The sequence below is a fragment of the Brugia malayi genome (genome assembly GCF_000002995.4).
Source record: "Brugia malayi strain FR3 genome assembly, contig: Bm_v4_Chr4_scaffold_001, whole genome shotgun sequence".
NCBI lineage: Eukaryota > Metazoa > Nematoda > Chromadorea > Rhabditida > Onchocercidae > Brugia > Brugia malayi.
Window position 1 is genome coordinate 1275314 of NW_025062478.1, and position 23237 is coordinate 1298550.

The 23237-nt window shown below is 21.0% G+C and overlaps 3 protein-coding genes across 3 annotated transcripts; 1 reads left to right on the forward strand and 2 right to left on the reverse strand.

Annotated features, from left to right (window-relative positions):
• Positions 1-59: 59 nt before the first annotated feature.
• Positions 60-6265, forward strand: Bm14098 (Uncharacterized protein; the record flags this gene model as incomplete). The annotated part of the gene is made up of 11 exons (XM_043081266.1): positions 60-98; positions 910-1096; positions 1529-1596; positions 2132-2239; positions 2463-2629; positions 2844-2953; positions 4031-4263; positions 4805-4921; positions 5384-5515; positions 5885-5980; positions 6176-6265. 11 exons carry the CDS (start codon positions 60-62, stop codon positions 6263-6265), a joined length of 1347 nt encoding a protein of 448 aa, XP_042937200.1.
• A 13525-nt stretch (positions 6266-19790) lies between these two features.
• Bm17714 (Uncharacterized protein) lies at positions 19791-20055 on the reverse strand (the record flags this gene model as incomplete). The annotated part of the gene is made up of 2 exons (XM_001894116.2): positions 19791-19885; positions 19929-20055. The coding sequence occupies 2 exons, from the start codon at positions 20053-20055 to the stop codon at positions 19791-19793; spliced, it is 222 nt and encodes a 73-aa protein (XP_001894151.2).
• A 1426-nt stretch (positions 20056-21481) lies between these two features.
• Bm9852 (uncharacterized protein) lies at positions 21482-22673 on the reverse strand (the record flags this gene model as incomplete). Its single annotated transcript, XM_001895148.2, has 5 exons — positions 21482-21616; positions 21804-21983; positions 22082-22162; positions 22283-22404; positions 22517-22673. 5 exons carry the CDS (start codon positions 22671-22673, stop codon positions 21482-21484), a joined length of 675 nt encoding a protein of 224 aa, XP_001895183.2.
• Between the last annotated feature and the right edge of the window lie 564 nt (positions 22674-23237).

Consider the following 23237-nt stretch of genomic DNA (forward strand, 5'->3'; position numbering starts at 1 on the left):
ATAAATACAGTTTGACATTGTCATTTTCGTGCTTTGTGGTTTATTTCATTTTTGTATTTATGGCTTTTATGTGTCGACCATTTTCGATGACAACAAAGGTTTCAATTTAAAAATGCTCAATTAGCATAATGAATATTTACTGATAATAATTTTCATATATTAAATATGTTAATTAATAAAATTACTAATATTATCATAAAGATTTTCAATCATTTCCAATTACTACATTTTTATCACTATTAATTATCAGTTAAGCACATATTCATTATCAATAATTAAAAATGTTAAAATAAAGGATATCATTCATGGTTATTTTTTATTAATCACAATTGACTTTTATGATCTTTGATCACTATCATTTATCATCTAATCATGCAATCATTATCAATAATAAATGATATTATTTATTTTTTTTATTAATCACAATTGACTTTTATGATCTTTGATCACTATCATTTATCACCTAATCATGCAATCATTATCAATAATTATAAATATTGAACAAACTACTGATATTTATGGTTATTTTTTTTTATTAATCCCAATTGACTTTTATGATCCTTTATCACCTAATCACTCAATCATTATCAATAATTATGAATATTAAACAAACTACTGATATTTATGGTTATTTTTTTATCATTTCTAATTACTTTATCTTTCTCCATTATCACTTATTACGTAACCACGCAATTATTATTAATAATTGAAAATGTTAAAACAAATTTCAATTTTAAATTCTTCTTTAAACTACTGATATTGATATACATTTATTTATTCCAATATAGCTTAATTATTTAACTATTAGCTAAACTATGGAAAGAAAGAAACTCATTTTCCAATCATTTTTTTATTCATTTTAATTACTCATCTTTTATCACAGCATATCACTTATCACCTTATCAACAGGTGTTAACACACGATGACATTCATGGTTCCAATACATCAATGCCATGTAATAATACCTCATTTGATAATTCTTGTCCTAATACCACCTATACCATATTTGATTATATGATGCTCAAAGCTACAACGCTGCAACCATTTTCATCGTACGCTGCAAACAAGCAAGTCACGTTTACGTTGCAAAATATTGGTATGCATTAAAAATATTTCATATTATAAATTTATACTTTGCAATTTCGCTTCTTTTTCTTTTTGAAAAAATATTTTTAAATTAGTATTGATTGTATTTTATCATATCTTTTAGCATTTCATTTCTTTTTACTAATAAATATTTATGCATAATTTTATTTATTATATAATTTTTTGTTTTCCAATTGATTATGATAAGAATTAAAGACGAAAACAAACAAATAAATAAACAAAATTTGATTTAAAAATTTTTTTTAAAAAAAACGAATTAATTAAAACAGTTAAAAATGTATATTATTTTTTATAATTTCATTTTTCTCTTAATTTAATGGTTCATTTTTCAAAAAAAAAAAAAAAAAAAAAGTTGTTTTGAAAAACTGTAACTCAGTTATTTTTTAATAGTTAATTATTAATAATTTTTTTTTTTTTACAGAAGAAGTTTGGTATCGTTCTGATCTTTGTCATCTATGGCGATATACTGGTTTAGGATGGCAACAATATGTAAGCATGCAAAATAAATAAAACAAAATTATTTTATTAATTAATATTAAATATTAATTTATATTTAATCGGTGGTTATTTAAATTTAATTTAAAAAAATTAAAAATTCCATTAAAGCCGTAATGCTGATATTAGCAATTCTTTGAATTTTTTGATAAAGGCATACAAAAATAAAAATAGTAATACTAAAATATTATAATTAAATAGATAATTAAAAAAAATATTGGAAATATAATTCTAACATAAATGGAATTTGTGAAGTATATGCTAATTAGTCCTAGGAAATATTGTACCAAAAAGGCAAAGCATTAATTATTTAATTAAATAATTAAATAATTTATTGTACTTAAAACAAAAAAAACAATTCTTTTTTTTTTTTTGAAAATTTTTATGGAACGAAGTGTTATATAATGTAAAATACATTTGAATAATGTTAATTTAATTTTTTAAATTAGAGTTGAAATTTTTTTTCTGCAACATTTTTAATTTAACTAATTTTGTTTCATTGTTTGTGTTTTTCCTAAAATTAATTTAGGTTCGATTAGTTGCTGAACTAATGGTACTTTTAATGGCATTACTTCAAATTGCATGTGATGCTATGGATATAAAAAATGTTGGACAAAAACGATGGTGGCGTGTTATGGTAATAATTTAAAATTATTTTAAAAAATTTTTGAATAAAATAAAAAAAAAAAAAGAAAAAAAAAAGGTAAATTCATAATAATTGAATGAGTCTTTTTTTTTCTCTTTTTTTTTTATTCTAGTAATATTTATTTTAAATTTATTTAAAAATTTTAAATTTATTTTTTCTTCTTTAAAAATTTCACACAATTTTTTAAATATAATAAATGGCAAAAAAATTTCAGAAATCATTTCCAGCTAAAGTTGCTTATAAAATTTCATTTATTTTTATTATTTTAATTGTACCAATACGATTAGCATGTGCATTATGCTCAGCAATGCTTCTACTTGAAAATATTCTCTCATTAATGATTGTTTTATTAACTGGCGCACATTTCTTATTTTATACAAGGTAATACTTTAATTTAAATTTAAATTTAAATTCAAAATAATACCTTAATAGGATGTATTTAGGGTTATTTGTGTGAAATCATGAATTTATTTAAAAATTGAGCGTTTTTTTTTTTTTGTTTTTTGTTTTTTATTTCTGTGATTAACATATCTGAGATTATGTAAATTTAAATTTATGTAATAATTATTTTTTTAAAAAAAAAAAAAAATTTTAGAGCTTTAAAATTTATTGGACCATTTGTTTTGATGATTTATACTATACTTTCACGTGATATAAGCCGTTTTATGCTTATTTATTCGATATTTCTCATTGGATTCTCACAATGTTTGTTCATTTCAAATTAAATCATTTTAAATTCATAAATAAACATTTTTATGAATAATTCAAATGTTATTAAATTGAGATTTTTTACTTTATTTACTGAATATTTTGGCCTATTTTCATTTTTTTTTTTGCTAAAAATTGTTCAAAAATAAGAAAAGAAGGATTAGCAAATGCAAAATTTTAATTTTTTCATTCTTACATTTTATACAATTATTAAATTAATCATTTTAAAATGCAATTTAAACATAATTAATTATAAGCTTAAACTGACATAAGTTTAAAGTTTTATTAAAACGGCGAAATTTAAATAAAATAAAATATTTTTCATTTATCATATTTTATTTATAAAAAATTTATTATTGCTAATTACTTTGTTGTCATTTAAAAAAATTTCCTTATCTTATAATTAGTGCAAAAATTTCTAATTTAATTTAAATTAGTATTTTGCTGAAAATTTAAAAATGTTTCATTCTTGAAAAAAAAAAAAAATGTTTTCTTCATCATAAATTTGTTTATTTCTAATAAATTTGCTTCTTTGATAACTTCTGTATATTAAAGAAATTATCGTTTTTTTTTTTTTGTTCTCTAAATTAACTATTAAGGCTCAGTAATTTAATTAATTTGGTAATGCTTTATATTTTTATTATATAATTTATTATATTAATTTGATAACATTCTACATTTTTATTAAATAATTTATTATATTAATTTAATAATATTCTATATTTTTATTAAACAATTTATTATATTAATTTGATAACAATCTATATTATTACTAAATAATTTATTATATTAATTCAATAATACTTTCTTTTTTATTAAATAATTTTAATTTGATAATACTCAAAATTTTTATTAAATAATTTATTATATTAATTTAATAATATTCTATATTTTTATTAAACAATTTATTATATTAATTTGATAACAATCTATATTATTACTAAATAATTTATTATATTAATTCAATAATACTTTCTTTTTTTATTAAATAATTTTAATTTGATAATACTCAAAATTTTTATTAAATAATTTATTATATTAAGTTCAAAAAAAAAAGAAAACTCTCTTTTTAAGCATTTTATGTAATTTTTGGAGCATGCGAACGAGCAAGCAAAGCAAAATACGGTAAACAATCAACTCGTTGGGAAAATATTTTGGACACTCCGTTTGAGGCCATCATGCGATTATTTATAATGACCATTGGTGAATTTACCATTTTTTATCGATCATTAAATACCTGTGAAGAAAGAATGATGCAAATGATTGGTAAGGTAAGTTTTAATTTTATTTATAATTTTAAAATTTTTGTAAGTTTCAACTTTTTTTTTAAAAAAAATTTAAAAGGAAAAAAAAAAACAATGAAATATGCAAAAACAAAAAAAGAGTTATACTTAAATTTGCAACAAAGAATGGTTTTTTTTGTTTTTGTTTGTTTGTTTTTTTCTTTTTAGTTTCGAAAGTGGAAAAAAAGAAAGCAAATAGTAAAAGGTATTTATTAAAAACAAACAAAAAAAGAAAATTCGAAAAATGAAGAATAAATAGCATTAAATTTAAGGCTGATTAATATTTTATGTTACATATATTTATATATTCATTTATTTATTTTTTATTTTTTATTTTTATTATTTATTTTTTTTTATATTCATTTATTAGTAATTAATTTAACAAATTAATTCATTTTGATAAATACAATGATAAGAATACTAAATGATAGAAGAAAAGTCATTTATCCATAAAAATTTTTTCAATATTAAATTTGAAGTAAATTATTTCTTTTTTCATATTTATTTTTAAATATAATTTAAATTGAAATGGTATTTATTTGTTTTTTTTTTTTTTTGATTACAGTTTTTGTTTACCATATTTGAATTATTTATCAGTATTATGCAGTTTAATTTATTAATTGCTATGATGACACGAACTTATGAAACTATTTCGAGGACATCAACCGAATGGAAAAGACAAGTTTGTTTTATATCAGCAAAATAATTATTGAAATAAATAACAGTAATGTTTTAAAGGAAAAAAAAAAGAGAGCGACTAATCACTATTAGTGATAAGAATTAATTATCAGTGTTAATTATTACAATTGGCATAATTATTCGTTAGCTAAATCCTTTTTTTTTTTTTTTTTAAATAATTTCATTTCATTTTAATTTCTTTCTTCTCTTAGAATTACTCCTAAATAATATAAAATCAATTTTTTTTTTGGTTTTTTTGAATGATAAATATTTTTTCAAATCCATTTTTTTTTTCCAAATTAACTTTTAATTTTGAATTATAAATATTAAAAATGATAAGTTGAAAAGTTTTATGAAGTAATAAAAATTATGAGTTAAATTTTTAGCACTTAGCACTACTAATCTTATTGAATCCAAATTTTAATATTAAATTTCAATTAATCATTTTCTTTTTTCTCTTTTACAGTGGGCACAGGTAATTCTATTCTTGGAGTTATCATTAAAACCAAAAGAACGACTTATTGCAATGCTTAAATATTCACGTCCAATTGGTACTGATAAAACAAAACGTTCATTTGTTGTTGCAAGAAAGAATACGGTTAATTAATTATATTTTTTCATTGTTATCAATAAATTTATTAGCAAAAAAATTTTATACTATGAAATAAATTTATTAGTAAATAAATAACAATAAATAAACGAGGAATTAATTTTGAAGTTAATTAATTTCTTTATTAGAGATTAAAAATTATTTCATTTTAATTCCATTTAAAATACGGTTCTTTTTGATTTTTATTGTGACAGATAATTCTTTCGCATTTTGATTTTGAAATTGTCATTTTGAATTTCATCCTAATGTTTATACTTCATAAATATTATTTTAAATTCTATCTAGTTACTACTTTGTATACATAAATATATTTTTCTCTATGAATAGATTATTAATTTTAGCTAACAATAATTTTAGAGTGAAACAATGTCACAAACTGAAAAACAATTACTTGAACAACAGGAACGTGATTTACGTGAGGAAAAACGAGCTTTACTAAAGAGACGTTTAAAGGTTAGTTAGTATTTTTTGAAAAGAGATTAAAATTACTTTTCTACTGATGAAAAGATAATAAAAAAGATTACTAATTAAAAGAAAAAAGATACTTACAAGAATTAATTCTCAAAAAGAGACAAAGATTTAAGCTTAGGTCTTTTTTTGTCATTATTTCTAAAGCTATGCTTGAATTTAAAATTTTTAAATTTACAGGATTTTGCGCATACACCAGATGGTCGAAGACCAATGACATCATATTTGTCAACGCCATCAAGAAATATCAACGGGGAAAAAAATGAATGAATTAAAAAAAAAAATGCTAAAAATGAAACTTTATTATTATTCAGTAATCCCTAAAATATAGTAAAAATAGAACAAATAAAACAAAAATATTTGAATTTTATTTTTTAACTAAAAAAATGCTTTTCATATTTAAATAATTAAATTTTGAACAAATTTTAAAAGTTCCAACCAAAGAAAAAACTGTAAAAAATTTTTCTGCTATTTTTTCATATTTCCATTTCTAATTTAATTAATATTCGAAATTTCAAAACTATAACAAATAAATAATTGATAATTTGAAAATGAATAAATAATTGTCAAAAATAAATGAACACTAAATATGTCTATTAGAAGTATTAACAATAAATAAAAAAGTAGGTGTCCACTACAGGTACTAAAAACAAGGAGATACGTGAATGTCCACTACAGGTACTAAAAACAAGGAAATACGTGAATGTCCACTACAGGTACTAAAAACAAGGAGATACGTGAATGTCCACTACAGGTACTAAAAACAAGGAAATACGTGAATGTCCACTACAGGTATTAAAAACAAGGAGATACGTGAATGTCCAGCAGCTTTAAATTCTCAGCTACAAGAAAGCTACTGCCCATCTGAAAATAATTAATTTAGTGAATGATAAATGATGAATCTGATAATAACTGATAATTAGCTTTATCACTCTAATTTAATTTATCAGATAAATATCAAAACGATAATTGATTATTTTCAACAATTATTGACATAAAAAATTTTTTGATAACTTTGATTTATAAATTTTGCAACAAAGATATATTCAACTATGACATTTTTTTTATTTTTATTTTGTTTATGAAATTTAATGTTAAAATAAATTATTTAGTACAATTTTTTTCATTCGTTTTAAATAAACAAAAATAACTTAAAATATTTTTTATTTTTTTGATTTTCATTACCATTAATATTTGAAAAAGAATGGAAAAAATAAAAAAAATTGTAAAATAATTATATAAATATTTAGTAAAAATTAGATTGCAAAATGATAATATGAAAAATTTTAAAAAAAAAAATCAAACAAATCAATAATAGATCAAAATTAAATAGTTCAAAAGAATTAGCATTAATTATAAAGTTGCAAAAAAAAAAAATTTGGATCAATTTTAATTAATCAGAAATGAAATATTTGTTTTAATTGATAAGCCATTTTGATATGTGACAAATATTTTAAATAACAAACTAAAATTAATTTCAAATTTAATATTTTAAACAATTTTAAAAGTGTTCTTAAATGTATGCAAAAAAATTCTTTTTTGTTTCAATTTAAATTTTTAAGCAATTTAATCAGTCTTTCAATAAATCACCAAAATTGTATTTTAAATGTAACTAAAAGTAAAAATTAGCAGAAAGAAAAAATTAACAAAACAAAAATATAAACAAAAACAAAAATAAACAAAACAAAAGATAAACAAAACAAAAAGATCAACAAAAATTTTAACAATAAAAGTAAAATTTTCCAAATCTAGCAAGAAAAATTTTGCTTAACTAAAATTCAAAGTAACAAAATTTAGTTTTAAGCTATTATTTTAGAGAAATATATTTTAAAAAATAAAAATTTAGAACTCATATTTTAATGTAAAATTTTGAAATAGCTAATTTAAAAGAATAGCATTTCAAAATCACTCTCACAATTTAATGTATTTCTAAAAGTTAATTGCTTTTTTTTTTATTTCAGAATAAATTCCAAAAATTTATTTTTTAAGACTTTTTGCAAAACTTTTCGCTTTAAAAGTTAGTTTTGCAAATTACACTTTCATTTCAATTTTTTTCTTTTTTTTTTTTGTTGCATGCAAATCTTTTATTATAACAAATTGTATAAAGGATTGTCCAATTAAAATTGTCAAATTATAGGTTTTAAAAAAAAATTTCTTTTCAAATTTTTATTTTTTAAATTTTTAAACACAAAAATTAATTCATTATATAAAAAAAACTTTTTAATCGTTATTTTATTATAAAAATTAATTAATTTTTCTTATGAAAAAGGAATAAAATTTTTTTTTTCTGAAATTTTGTTATCGATGAAAAATGAGAAATAATTGCTAACAAACATCATAAAACTAATGTTTATTTTAATATATTTGAATTCATTTTCATGAGAATATTTCAATTCTTTGAATTTTTAATTATGTAAAAACTTTCTGAGATTTTATAATTGCTTCAAAATTTTGTTTATTTTGCATTCTGAATACAAAATTATACGACAATTAGTATTAAATTATAGCATTTAGAATTGAAAATGAAAATAAAGCTGAAAAATAATAATTATTTTTAACATAATTAATTGTTAAAGGATTGGAAGTTTAAATTGGATGTTTCTCGATGAAATTTCAATAAACAAAATTTTAGCATAAATTTGTTTCAAATATTCATATGCATTTTTTTCAAATAAAAAAAAAAATCTTAAAGCTATCAAATCAGTATTAAGCTACTCTTTTTTCAATTTAACAATTTTTCACTAAATTTCATTTTCTTTCTTTCTTTCCTCCTTCTTCTCTCTCTCTCTCCCTCTCATTCTCTTTCTTATTTTTGATTTTAATTTATTGAAAAATAAATTAATGATATAAAAATATGGCATAATTTGCAATTCATTTATATAACCAATCTATGTTATCGTCCGTCTGAAAAAAAAAATTTTAAATTTGAAATTAATTTTTAAAATTGCACTCATTTTTTATCGATTTGTTTGATGAAATGATAATTAAAAATTGTTGCAGTCAAATGAAATGAACTATATACTAATTTCAGATTTTTTTTTCACTTCTTTTTTGTATTTATTAAGAAAATCTTTTATATTAATTTTATAAAATTTGATTACAGTACGCCTAATTACGGTATTTCGATTACAGTACACATAATTACGATATTTCGGTTACAGTATTAATTTTGGTTTAACAATCACTCATTGAATAATTAATTAATAATCGCAATAACACTTTCATTTTTATTAAATTATTCAAACAATAAACCTATGTTTTCAGTATTTATGAATGCCTTTTTTTTTATTTTAATCATTTTTTAACTATGCTAAATACTTTTTGTTGTTTTTCCACATCAAAATTAGGAAAGTAATGCAAGAAATATATTTTTAATAAAAATTTTACCATTTATCATTCTCGAAATTCAAAAAAGTTTGAATTAATTTAAACAATTAGTGCAAAATTCAATCTATGCAATATTTTTTCAAAATTAATACAGAAAAAAAAACAAAAATTAATTAACATTGTTAATAAGTTTCATATGATTATGTTTATCAGTAAATTATTTATCAATGATTTATTAAACAACAATTAGTTTTCAAATGGAACAATTTATAAAAGTTATACTCATAGAATTGTTTTTCTTTTGCTGAAAAAAAAAAAAAAAATTTTGTTTTCTTTAAAACTTTTCTTTTTCAACTAAAAAAAATGATAAATAATTATAAGTTGCTATTAATACATTAATTAACAGTTTTTAAATAATGTAAAAATTTAAATTAAACACATATTTCATTTCACATTAACATTTACATTAATTAAATTATAAACAAAAAAAAAAAAACAAAGAAAAAATCAAAAAAATTTAAGTAATACATTATAAAAAGTCAATTCAGTTATAATAAAAAAATTTAAATTGGATGAAAAAAAAAAACAATAAATTTGAAAATTTAATTTCATTAATTTCATTTGTAAGTAATTTTATTGATAAATTAATTGGTCATTGCACATTATTTTCAAATGTTAAAATGAGGCAACAAAGATTTACAATAGAATATCATAAAATAAAAAATTATTGATTCATTTTCAATTTATTCAATTCATATATTAATTGTTTAAAATTAATAAACGCTAAAAAAAAAACAATCACAAAAAAAGAGAGAAAATATAGAAATGAAAAGGCAAAAATTATTAAAATTATACCATACAATTTTAATTATATTAATCTAATTAAATTATGATTATTCATCATATTTTTATTATACAATGTCAAAAAATTTCATTTTGAAAAATTTGCAAATAATTGTTGGAAATTAAATTTATACTTAATTCTTTGTAAATAATTAAATAAATAAATAAATTTAATGTTTTGAATGAATGATTGAGAGTGTTATTGGATTTAAAATTTGCGAATTTTTTCGCATTTCCAATGTTCTTTTATGAAATTTTAATATTTCATTCTTCAATGGTTGATTTGATGATGGCGCATTTTGCATTGAACTTTGAACTGCATCTGGTAGTACAATAGAAATTGGTACAGTAAAAATATTATTGACATGTTGTCGTCGCAAATATTCCATCTTTTTTCGCTCCAATGCAATTTTATTAAATCCTTTATCGGTATAAATTGGCTTAAACCACCACGGAAAGAAATAATCGCGTAAAATCCAAAGATTGAAAATAAACCATGAAAGAAGGCAAAGTAAGCCAAATATGTAATAAATATTTTCACGAAATTCGATAAAATTTAGCAGATTGTACCTCCAAAAATACCTGCAAAAAAAAAAAAAAAAAAAACAAAAAGATAAACACAAAAATTTTCTTTAAATAATTTCAAAAATTTTAAAAGAATGAAAAAATTTCGCATTTTCCTAAGTTATTAAGCTTTTATTTATTTATGTATTTTTTTTTTTTTTTGTAGTAATTAATTATATCATAATTTGATGAATAATAAAATTTAAAAATTAGACGGTAAAAAATTTTCGTAAAACTTTAATTTTTTTCTTTCTAAAAAAAAGGAAAAAAAAAAGCAGAATTTAGAACGAAAATTTAGTTTGTATATAGTTTGAAAAGAACGATTGTCTAATTGACTTATAGCGAGAAAAAGGAAATGAATGGATTAAAGTTAGGATTATAATTTATTATTTATATATCAGAAAGTAATGTTTGTTTCAAAAATATTTCCAATATTTTATTTCAAATTTTTGCAAGAAATAAATGAATTTGTTCAATTTTAATTCTTTTTCTATTGCTTTTCAAAAAAATTTTCCTATTAACAGTTTAAGTGAAATAACAAAATTGTATAAATAAATAATAATTAAAAAAAAAGAGTTTTTTCTCTTTTTTTTTCCAATTTTTGTTTTATAAATCAAAATTTTTGCATCAGCAAAAATTAGTATAAAAAATAAAAATGAAAATTAAAGATTATTTAAGATGAGAAATAGGATAAGTGCAATATGCAAAGGTTAATGAAAAATGATAAAAGGTCAAGTTTACATTGACAAAATTTTTAAAAAAAATGAAAATTGATGATAGTTGGAATATTTGAAGCGAAGAAAAAAAAAGTTTCGGATAGATAAAATTAATTTTTTGCTTAAATTTCACAAAAAAAAAAAAAAATTTTATCCATTTTATTGATAATATCGATTTTACTGCTTGCATTATTGCAAGTTAAACGAGTAATTTCTGTAATTAAACAAACATTTCTTTTTTTTTTTTTCTTTTAAAAAATTAATTTTAATAAATTTTTTTACCTTCAAAAAAAAAAAAAAAAAAATGAAAAAATATTTTTTTGTTTATAGCAGAGAAAAAAACTGAAAATTTTAATAAATTCTCTTTTTTTTTCTTCTTATGAAAATTATTTCATATTTGATTTTATTCATACTAATAAAATTTATTAACACTTTTTGTTCTAACTTAATTATATAAAATCACTTTAACTTTTATTTATTTAATTTTTTTTCAAAAAAAAGAAAGCAAAAAAAAAAAAAAATTTTGTGGCAAAGTAAATTTTTCTTTGCTTCTATTACTTCTACAACTATTACACTCCAAAATTATATTTGTCTAGTCTTTTTTTTCTTTTTTTTTTTTGTTTTGAAAAAATTGATTGTTTTGTTTTTTGTGTGTTTAAATAATTTCAATTGATAAAATTAACATAGCTTATCTTATCAATTAGCTCTGATAAAAAACTTCTGAAAAATGTCTATCTTATTAATTAGAATGAATTTTTATTGTGATTGATGGGAAATTATCACAGAAATCGAAGTAATTTTGATTTGCTATTTTAAAATTTACAAGATTAAAAATTTAAAAAACGAAAAAAAAATCGAAATTGCAATATTTTCATTTGAATAAATAAAAAATAATTGATGATCTTCGTAGGAAATGATTGAGATTAGATCAAAAATAATTTTTCGTGTGCGGTATTGACTATATTGATTGATTGATTTGTTGATCGATTGATTGAAATTTAAATCACAGAGCAAAAATACGGATCAATTAGTAGATAAGTAAATGATTTAGTAACTCTTTATAAAGTTATGAAAAATATATTATTAATTATATTACTAAATATAATATCCTTAAAAATTCAATCAAGTATGAATAAAAATTAATCCCAAACTTTTGCAATTTGAACAAATGGAAATTTAAATTAAAATTATAGAATTTGTTAAATTTGCTTCGCTTTTTTTGCCATTCTTTGAATGTTAAATGCTAAAACTATTTGTTGCAAAGTTTGAAGATTATACAATTTTAAAAAAATTCGACTCTTTTTTTTGCTACAAAAAAAATTTTGCAAACATATTTAATATTTTTTTTGTGTGTCAGAGAAAAATAAGAAAAAAGAAAACAAAAAGTTATACTTTAAGCCATGTTTAAAATCAAATATATGTGTCAGATTGAGCAATAATTACAGTCATAACAGCAATATTAATAAATAATAATAATGAAAACAATAATAATAATAATAATGACAACATCAATAATATTATCATATTGTTATTATTATTGATAAGAATGATAATTATTAATATTAAAATAATAACATCGATAATCATAATAAAGATAAGAGCAATATTGATAATATCAATAATATCATTATATTGCTATTATTAATAATGATAATAAAATAACATTCGTAATAATAAAAACAATAATAATAATAATAATAATAATAATAGCGGTAATAGCAATGTTTTCATTATTATTACTACTATGTAGAAATAATAATAACATATTAATAATAAGAAAATTATAATTATAATAAATAATTAAAAATAATAATAAAAAATAGTTACAACATCGATAATAATAATAATAATAATAATAATAATAATAAAATAATAATAATAATAATAATAATAATAATAATAATAATAATAAAATAATAATAATAATAATAATAATAATAATAATAATAATAATAATAAATAATGATAACGATGATAGTAGTAGTGATAACGATACCAATGATAATAATAGTAATATTTATAATAACAAATAGTACTAACAATAATTGAATTCCAATTGTAGAAATAGCATTAACAACAATATAAATATGGTGATATGATAATGTCCGGAAGTAGTGATAATAATAGTTCGATTGCAATTTCTAATCTGGTCTGAAATATAATAAATATGAAATTTCAAAATTGTTATTTGAATTATCAAAAGATATTAAATTTCATCCTAAAATGAAAGAAAAAAAAAAAAAAAAAACAAATCATACATATTTAAAAGGCTAATCAACTTTGCTAAAAGCATTTCAAAATTAAAATGATGTCAATATGATGAGAAAGTTTTTGAATTAGGAAAAGCATTAAAAACGAACAAAATAATTTTCTATTTTAGGAAAAAAAAAAAAAGCGAAAATAATGATTTTTTATCGATTTACTTAAATAATATTTTATTTTTATAGAAAATTCTTTTATTTTGGCATATATTTTGATCAATTTTTTTTTTTTACCTTAAATTTTTAAAAAGTTAATAAATTATGTTAAAAAATTTTTATAATTATAATAATAATTTCAGTATGATAAGGTAATATTATTATTATCAAATATGTGAAAAAAATGCTACTAACAAATAAAATTATTAAATTATTTCAGATTGCTAATTAATTACTGTGAATTACTGTTTTAATTATTTCACTAAATTTATATATTATACTAATATTTTTATTTCTAATTATAGTTTGACTCACTTAATAATTCTATTTTTTTTTTTTTCATTGTTTTTTCCATCTATTTGTGTTCATAATAATGATTGAAAAAAATGAATATTTAATTATTTTTTTTTTTAAAAAAAAAAAAGAACGAAACGACAAATGTAAAAGAGACAATAGAAAATTATAAAAATTAATTTTTAAATATTGTTAAAAAAAAAAGTTGGAATAAAAAAAGCATACATTTAGATTAGTACCATAATTTAAAAAAAAATTTGAAACATTAGTAAACTGCTATTAGATAAATTATTAATATGAGATAAAGGTAAAAATTTTTTAAAAAAAAAATAATACATTTTTTTATTTCAAAACATAAACATTTTATATTTTATTTTTTATTTTTTAAAATTAGTTATAAAAAAAAAAAAAAAATGTTTCTCAAAATGACTATATTCTTTCCTTCTTCTTTTTAAAGAAACAAAAATTTTGAAATGAAAATTTAGCAGATCGTTTCAATATTTGCATAAATGATTAGTGATTATTTGTTATCGCTTTTGATTGATGGTAATTTTATTAATAGTAGCTAAATTAATAAATACATTATTATTTAATTATTCAATTATCAAATTTTATATCTCAAAAAAAAAAAAATTAAGAGTTAGATTTTTAAAATTAAAATTAAAAGTTAGATTTTATTTTACTATAAAAAATTTTGCTCTTTTTCTTCATTTTATTGTAATTTTGAATAAAAAAAAATTCATTAGAAACTAATAAAATACATTAAGGAACTAATATGATATATTACTAATAGGTAAAATCAATATATTTATTAAATTTCTTTGCAAAAATTTTTTCCAAAAAAAAAAAGAAACTAAAATCAATTTTAATTAATAATAAAAAAAAGAACAAAAACACCTGGCTAAGATTATAAAAGTAATATTGCAATTTTCTTTTTTGAACAAAGAATATTTAATTTCTAAATTAAATTTTAACATTAAAAAAAAAAAAAAAAAAAAACATAAAGCACAGAGAGAAAAGAAAAAAAATTTTTTTTTTTTTTTTGAATTAATAAGCAATCATTGATAGCTTTTAAATTTGATTAAATTTACATTCTATTTAAGATTTGATGAAATATGTTGAAATAATTTTAAAAAAGTTATAAGTAAGCATACTCTATTGATAAATAAAAGAGAAAGGCAATAAATGAGGCATTTAAATGAGGGGAGGGAGAGGGAGGGACAGTTGATAAATTGTAGCCTAGGAGGATAGAAAAATAGCCTTATATTATTACATTGGCATGAAGCAGCAAAGAAATGAATATAAAGCATTTGAAAATTTTAAAAAAAAAAAAAAAAAAAAAAAAAGAAAGAAAGGAAAAGCAAAAAATTCAAATATTGATGTATTATAAAATGATCAAAAAAAAAAAAATAATTTTGTTTTTAATTTTATTTTATTTTTTCATAAATAAATAAAAGTAATTAATGAAATAGTATATAGGTAATGATAAATATAAAAGTATTATTTTAAATAAAAAATAAAATAAATAAATTATGATAAATAATTTATTGCATAAAAAACATTATTATTCATTTGTATGAATGTAAAATGTAACAAATAAATATTTCTTTAACATTTAACAATTTTTATTTAAAAAATAATAAACTTCTAAATATTTTGTTGGCTTATTTTTTTTTTTTTTTTTTCTCAAAAATATTTAATAGGCCAAGAAAAAAAAAAAAAAAGGAAAAAAAAAAAAAAGGAAAAGAAAATGAAATGATTTTATCTATGTACAAACCATTTTTATTCATTCTCACTTTTTTCAAAAAAAAAAAAAAAAATGAATTTTCTAAATTTGATGCGATGACGTCTTTCATATATAATCCATATTTCAATTCTAAACGTTGTCATTTAGGTGTTTAAAAAAAAAAAAATATGAAAAAACTGAGAGGGAGGAAATAAGAGAGAGAGAGAGAGAGAGAAAGGAAGAAAAAGAAAGAAAGAAATGAATGAAATAAAAAAAAAAAAATGGAATAAAAGTCAATGAAATTCAGGAAATTTATTTGCAAATTATTTGAATAAATGTTTGATAAGAGATTTTATTTGAAAAGAAAAATGCGCCTACTTTTTTTTTTGGTTTTGATTTTTTCATTTCTTTTTGTTTTTTTTTTTAATTATTCTTATTAAAATTAATAATTTATAAAGATTAGAAATAGCATAAAGAATAATTGCAAAAATTTATCAAAGATCAAAGATATCAATTAAGATAAGAGGGATTAATTTACATTTTATTATGTGTAAAAGAATAAAAGACAGTAATAATTACTTTGTATTGTTTGTTATTTTTTAAAAAAAAACAAACAAAAAAAAAAATACTAATAAGTTTGAAAAATTTGAAATAAATTGAAATTTATGAGATGAAATACTAAAATATTATAAATGATAAAATAGGAAAAAATGGAAGAGGAAACACTCATATATCATTCATTTTGATACAAAATATTCTGGTGAAATTTTTTTTCAAAATTAAATTTACTATGTAACAAAATTTGATAAAAAAAGAATAAGAAGAGTAAAAAATATGGAGAGAGAGAGAGAGAGAGAGAGAGAGGGAAAGGGAAGGAAAAGAAAAATAATGAGAAAAAAAAAGTGAATAAGCAAGAAAAGATAAGATATTTTCTCCGTATTAGTAAGTAATTCATTCTTAAGAGGAACAAATTTAAATTCATAACAATGATCATTGTTATAGTGAAGTAATCCTTCTCTGAAATGAGCCTTACAATGATATTAGAAAAGAAATTTTTTGTCAAAAAAAAAAAAAGGAAAATGAAAAAAAAAAAAATATTTTTTTGTTAAATGGTAGAGTAAAAGAAAATCAAATAAGCCAAGAAAGCATAAGGTTAATAGTAAAAGTAAAGATGAAGTATATTACAATTAATAATCACATTCAATTTGGGTTTCACTATTATTTTGATATGAGTAATTAGAAATTTGTTGTAGAAATGGTTGATGTGACCGTTTTTAGTGAAAATTATAATATTTTTTGAAGTAATAAAATATTTTTTGAAATATGCTTAAAATGGGGAAGTAAAGAAAAAAGTACTGCAGTGATAATTAATTTCGATAAAATTATTATTATTATTATTACTATTATTATTATTATTATTATTGCCATAAAAATAGCTATGGTAACAATTACCACGCAAACTGTGGTACTTCCTAGAATAAAGTATGTAATTTTGGTCAGAAAAAAAATAGATTTATTTATGAATTTATGTGAACAATTTATATTCCAAAATAAAAGGAATGAAAGAACTAACTGCCAAATGAATGATCGGTAATAATTTTGAATTTAACAGATGGATAGGAAAAAAAAAAATGCTTGGTACAATTTTAGAATCATTCAGTTATTTATTTATTTATTATTATTATTATTTTTCTTTTTCGACTATTTCATAGCAAATATTTCGTTTAAAAAAAAAAAAAAGAAAAGTTTATTAGAAAACAAAAAAAGTTGACCTTAGTGACAGAAATAAATGGGAAAAGATAAAAATAGGTCATTCAATGAAGTACGGAAAGTAAGTCGGTTTAATCCAATGTGATTATTTTAAAAATTAATAGAAATTTCTAAAAGTTTCAACTTTTTTTTTTTTCCTTTCTTCAAACGATAATTCATTTACAAACTTTTCATCCGTATAACTCAATGAAAATTAACTTTGATAATATTATTGATCAATATTAATTATTAAAATAATATTTGGATTACTTTTATTCATTTTTATTCCTATCTGTTTCATTTGTATTAAATTTATTAAATTTTTAAATGAAATCATGAAAAATTTGATAAATTTTTTGAAATTCACATTTTAAGACAAAAAAAAAGAGTATTGAAATAATAAAAGACCTGTATATATTTGAATTTAAACAATAAAATCTTCATATTTGAAAAAAATTTCATATTTTTACAAATTCTTTTTTAATATCCATTTTAAATTTAATAAGTATTATCAGAAAAAATTTTCACTAACAGAGTAAAGTAAAAAAGTACGAATTTGAAATATATATATTCAAATATTATGTTAAATCATTAATTTTTCTTTTTTTTTTTTGCATTTTTAATTATGAAATAAAATTTTCGAAATAAAATTTAATTTAAATCCTATCAATATGAAAATTTTGCAGCACATTTATCATTTAAATAATGAAATTTTAAATTTGCTCTGTCAATCTTTCTATGTACATCAAATATAACATAAAGTATAGTTACGTTATTTATTCATAATGTTATAATTATTTATTAATTAATTATTTATTCATTACGTGACTCATTTGCACGTTAGTAATCTGACAGAAGATTTCGTATAGAATTATGTCGTACGTTATCTGAAGGAATGCGTAATTATGACGTACGCCATCTAACAAGGGATTTTGTATATAATTATGACGTACGCCATGATATAAGTCAATTGCTCTTTTTTTTTTTGTTTTTCATATGTAAAGAATAAGCCTTTATTACTATTATTATTATTATTGTTATTATTATTATTATTATTATTATTATTATTATTATTATTAATTATTATTATTATTATTATTATTATTATTATTATTATTATTATTATTATTATTATTATTATTATTATTATTATTATTATTATTATTATTATTATTATTATTATTATTATTATTATTATTATTATTATTATTATTATTATTATTATTATTATTATTATTATTATTATTATTATTATTATTATTATTATTATTATTATTATTATTATTATTATTATTATTATTATTATTATTATTATTATTATTAATGGATGACAGTCAAGCTAGAAAGAAAAAATAAAAAAATAAGCTCATTCTTCATATGAAAAAAAAAATAAAAAAAAATAGAATTACAATTAGCGCAAAGGCTACGAATAAATCTTCAAACTTAGTAAAACTTATTTTACTAATCATAAATTTTTTTATTTTATTTTATTGTCAAGAATCTATAATCTGTACATTATAAATAATAAATTTTGATAATTTATAAAATCTCTTTCATTCCATACATTGAATAATTTTTTGATATTAAAATGATTCATTTTATTAGCAATGATTGAATTGCTTAAACTTTGTTTCATTTCAATATTTGTTAATGATATGAAAGAGATTTGATTGGAATAATTTCAATTTATTTATGCAATCGTTAATAGATAATCTCTAAATTAACAATTTTAAAATAATTTGTAATTTATTTAAAAAAAAATCATTCTTATTTTTTTGTAGTTTATAAATGATAACGAAAATTTGAAGCATTTTTTTTTGCATTTATTTTGCAATCATTTTAATTCAATTTTAGAAAAAATTTTTCAAACTAAAATTTCAAGCTAAAATCTTTTTTGATCAACATTTTTGAATCAGAAAAAAAAAAAGCGGTTTCTATTTAATCATTTATAACTTATGTGTATAATTTATTTATTATTATAATAGAAAAAAAAAATCATTCGTATAATTATTCTTTTTTTGAATTTTTTTTTTCATGCTGTATGATTTTATCAATTTTCTTGTAAATTTTTTTATAAATTTTAGAAAATAATGAATAGATGTGACATTTTTCATTAAATACATTTTTTCATTAAAATTATTCAGATTACTCACAATACACTAATAGTTGTCCTCTGCAGAGGGCATAAATACTTGCGATAGCTGTGGTGGTGGCGGTGTTGTCAATGATAGAGCGGAATCAGCGGCAAAGCTAGCTAGGGATCTTTGCCGTTAATATTGACGGTGTCGGACATATACCTTCCGCAACTATTGACGGTGTCGGACATGTACCTTCCGCAACTATTGACGGTGTCGGATATGTACCTTCCGCAACTATTGACCTAAATAATGCAATTTCAACTTCTACCACTACCATTGATTCCATTCCGTTCTCTCCGGATCACAACGAAAAAGTGATCGTTTTCAGTGATGCTGCTGTGAAATGCGCAACAATGGTGTTTTTCGCAAATTCGGTTTGCTGATTATGGCTTTTTCTGGAAGTTCATCCAGAAAAGAAAAAAGTGACTGCATGATGGATTAATACCGGTTCTTACGATTGATTTCGAAAATGGCTATTAATTAAGATAACTGCATTTTAATGAAACAACTGACTATTTCAACGTATATCTATTCCAATGTATGCAAATGTTCGAGAATATATGACTCGAGTTTTTGAACGCTTTCGATTTCGGTTAATTTTGATTCCACTACCTTTAGGTATCCAGAATTCCGTCCACAGTTTCAATAGCGTTTGTGCAATTCCGGCATAGTGCATTGCAGTTGTCGTTGTATAAATATCTCAGTTATTGGGTTGTGTCGTGAAAGGTAAATTGAATGTAAGATTTATCTAATCTGTGTGATAGTTTCGCTCAAATGAATTTCTAAGTAGCAGTTGAGTAGAACGGAGAATGAAATCACTTCGAATGGAACTCTTTGGAAACGATAACACTATGTTATCTTCGGTGATTGGTTCGTCTGTGTTCTTCAAAGTTAGTAAATTATAAGTGGAAGCATTTAAAATTCGACTATTCTTGAAATTAAAACCAAAAAACAATTTTTGGTGATTCAAAGAATTCAAACAGTTTCAATAACTGAAAAACTCAAAATCTAATTTCAAAAACTGAAAAATTCAAAATTTAATTTCAATCTGAAACTTTTTGTAATTGCACAGTTCCACATTAACTTACAAACAATTTTTCACAAATTTCCAAAATATCCACCGTTCGTCTATCGATCGACACATCCATTCACTCTCTCACCCTCACCCTCTCACACACTCATCCACTCACTCACTCTGACTCTCATCTGCACACTCCCATATCCACCCACTCTCTCACTCACTCATCCACTCTAACCCTCATTTATACACTCACTCTCACTCCATCACTCACTCACTCTCAAAATTGAACTTCCCCATAAGCCATGAAAATTAATGAAAACTTCTGGAATTGAAATTTGCTAGAAGGAGAGGGAAGTGAATTGGTGGGACAGATTTTATGACTTATTTTCGGAATGTTCAATTCTTCACTTAAAGGTCGTTGATTTCATTTGCTATTTAAACAAAAAAGAAGACGACACTTAAATGACACAAAGGATTCAAACCTCTCTCGTGGGGATTAATTCTGACTGTAGCAGCCTGAATGAAGTCGCGTACCTCTTCTTATGTCAATTAGCTTTGGTATGTTCTAGGCTCTCAGCGAGCGGTGATTTCAGTATAATATTAGATTGAGATCGGCAATACAGTGATCTTGACGGGATCGATAATAGTATCACATTTTTTTTTTCTTCGAGAATTATAATACAACAATTATTCATTGCAATGGTTTGAAAACAATCTGTATACAATTAGTGCTGTCATCACATTTGAAAATCTGTCGCCCTTTGTCATCAAGCCAGTCAGCGTGCTTTATTTCATAGATTGTCTCGTATCCAATCTTTTTGAATAGCTGGAAATTCAATTATTAATTTCACGGAATTTGAGAAATCACGAATGGCTTCATTAAAACTTGAAAGATTAAGAATCTAGAAATTCAGGTCAGAGAAATAGAAATTAGAAAAAAAAATAGAAATGCATTTATGGAAAATAATATCGTTGGTTAATTTTTATCTTATAAGTCAAAATTGAAAAATGACCAATTGTGATTTAAATGCGGATGCTTCTGCAACGCACCCTTGACAACCCATTTGCTTGGCTTCTTCCAACTTATAAGAAAGCATTTTCTCAGCAAGTCCACGTCTAGTGTAATCTTTATGCACTGAAATTACAGACCACAGCAGCAAACGTTTTAATTTTGGATCAATGAGAATCCAAATCTGCAAATACACACTGATTGCTTTGAAGAGTGAAAATGAGAATTGCATGTAGAGAAAGGTACAAATCAACAAGCCTTGCTTTCCAGTTCCTCAAGAACATCCATGATAATCTGAGCCTTTGGACTCATTGTTTTCATTGCTGTCCTTTTATTACTACCACTTGTTGCACTTTTATTATGCTGCAAAATGAGAATGGAAAAGTTTTATTTTATGGATAATTTAATATTCCACAATTCCTGTGATATAGAGCTCATTTTCTGATAGATCTATAATTGAAAAAATTAGAAATAAGCATATACTTCATTGTGTTGCTCGTCTTCTGGTCGATTCAATATTGAAGCCAACCTAAGTGCAGCGATCTCTCCATCCGGTTTTCGTAGCATATACGATAACGATGAGGCAATCCCACTGTTTACCAAATCTGTTAAAAACAACGGATTAGTCGGCCCTAACCCTTTTATTCAAATTTCACAGTTCGTAATTTGACAAAATAACGGTCGATAAGCAAACAGGAAAAAGTTCAGTGAGCTAACCATTAAACAGTTCATCTGAATCTTCGGCATTTAGACTGATTGATCTACAGAGCGGTTCATTGTATAAGAAATCGGTTAACAGAAATTTTTTAACACAATCAAAATCGGTTTCGGTAATTCGATGCATGGATAATCCATTAAAATTCGTCTCTGCCATATGCAAAATACGAAACTGAAAGGAACGACGGAAAATGAGAATTGAAATAGCGTTTCTTAGCGCATCAATAAAATTTGAAAGTGTTGGAACAAGCGGAAAAGGTATTCCAATAATTATTATTAATGAAATTGTCAGTCATTCAATGATATACTAATATTCAGAAAGGGAATTGATGCAATAATGCCACCATCTTGCATAACTGCAACCAACAAATGGCGATGTTCTGTACAAATTGGTAATAAATTTAAAAGTGATCAATAAGTGATACATCAGAAATGAAGGAATGAATAAGCTGAAGCAATAAAAAGAAGCAAAGCTCATACATGTTAACCTCATAATGTGATCTATTCTTTAAATCGGATCAGATCAATCCACAATTCATGTTTACTTGACAATAACTGTATAACTCTTTGTTGTGATACTTCACTCCTAATATATCTATGCATCATATCTTGTGTAAAAAGTGGTTAGAAATTTTTGTTTGTTGTAACAAAAATTCGCCCACAAATTTGCGTCTTTTTTCTCAAATTATAAAGTTGTAATATGTAAGTAAGTGGCACATTT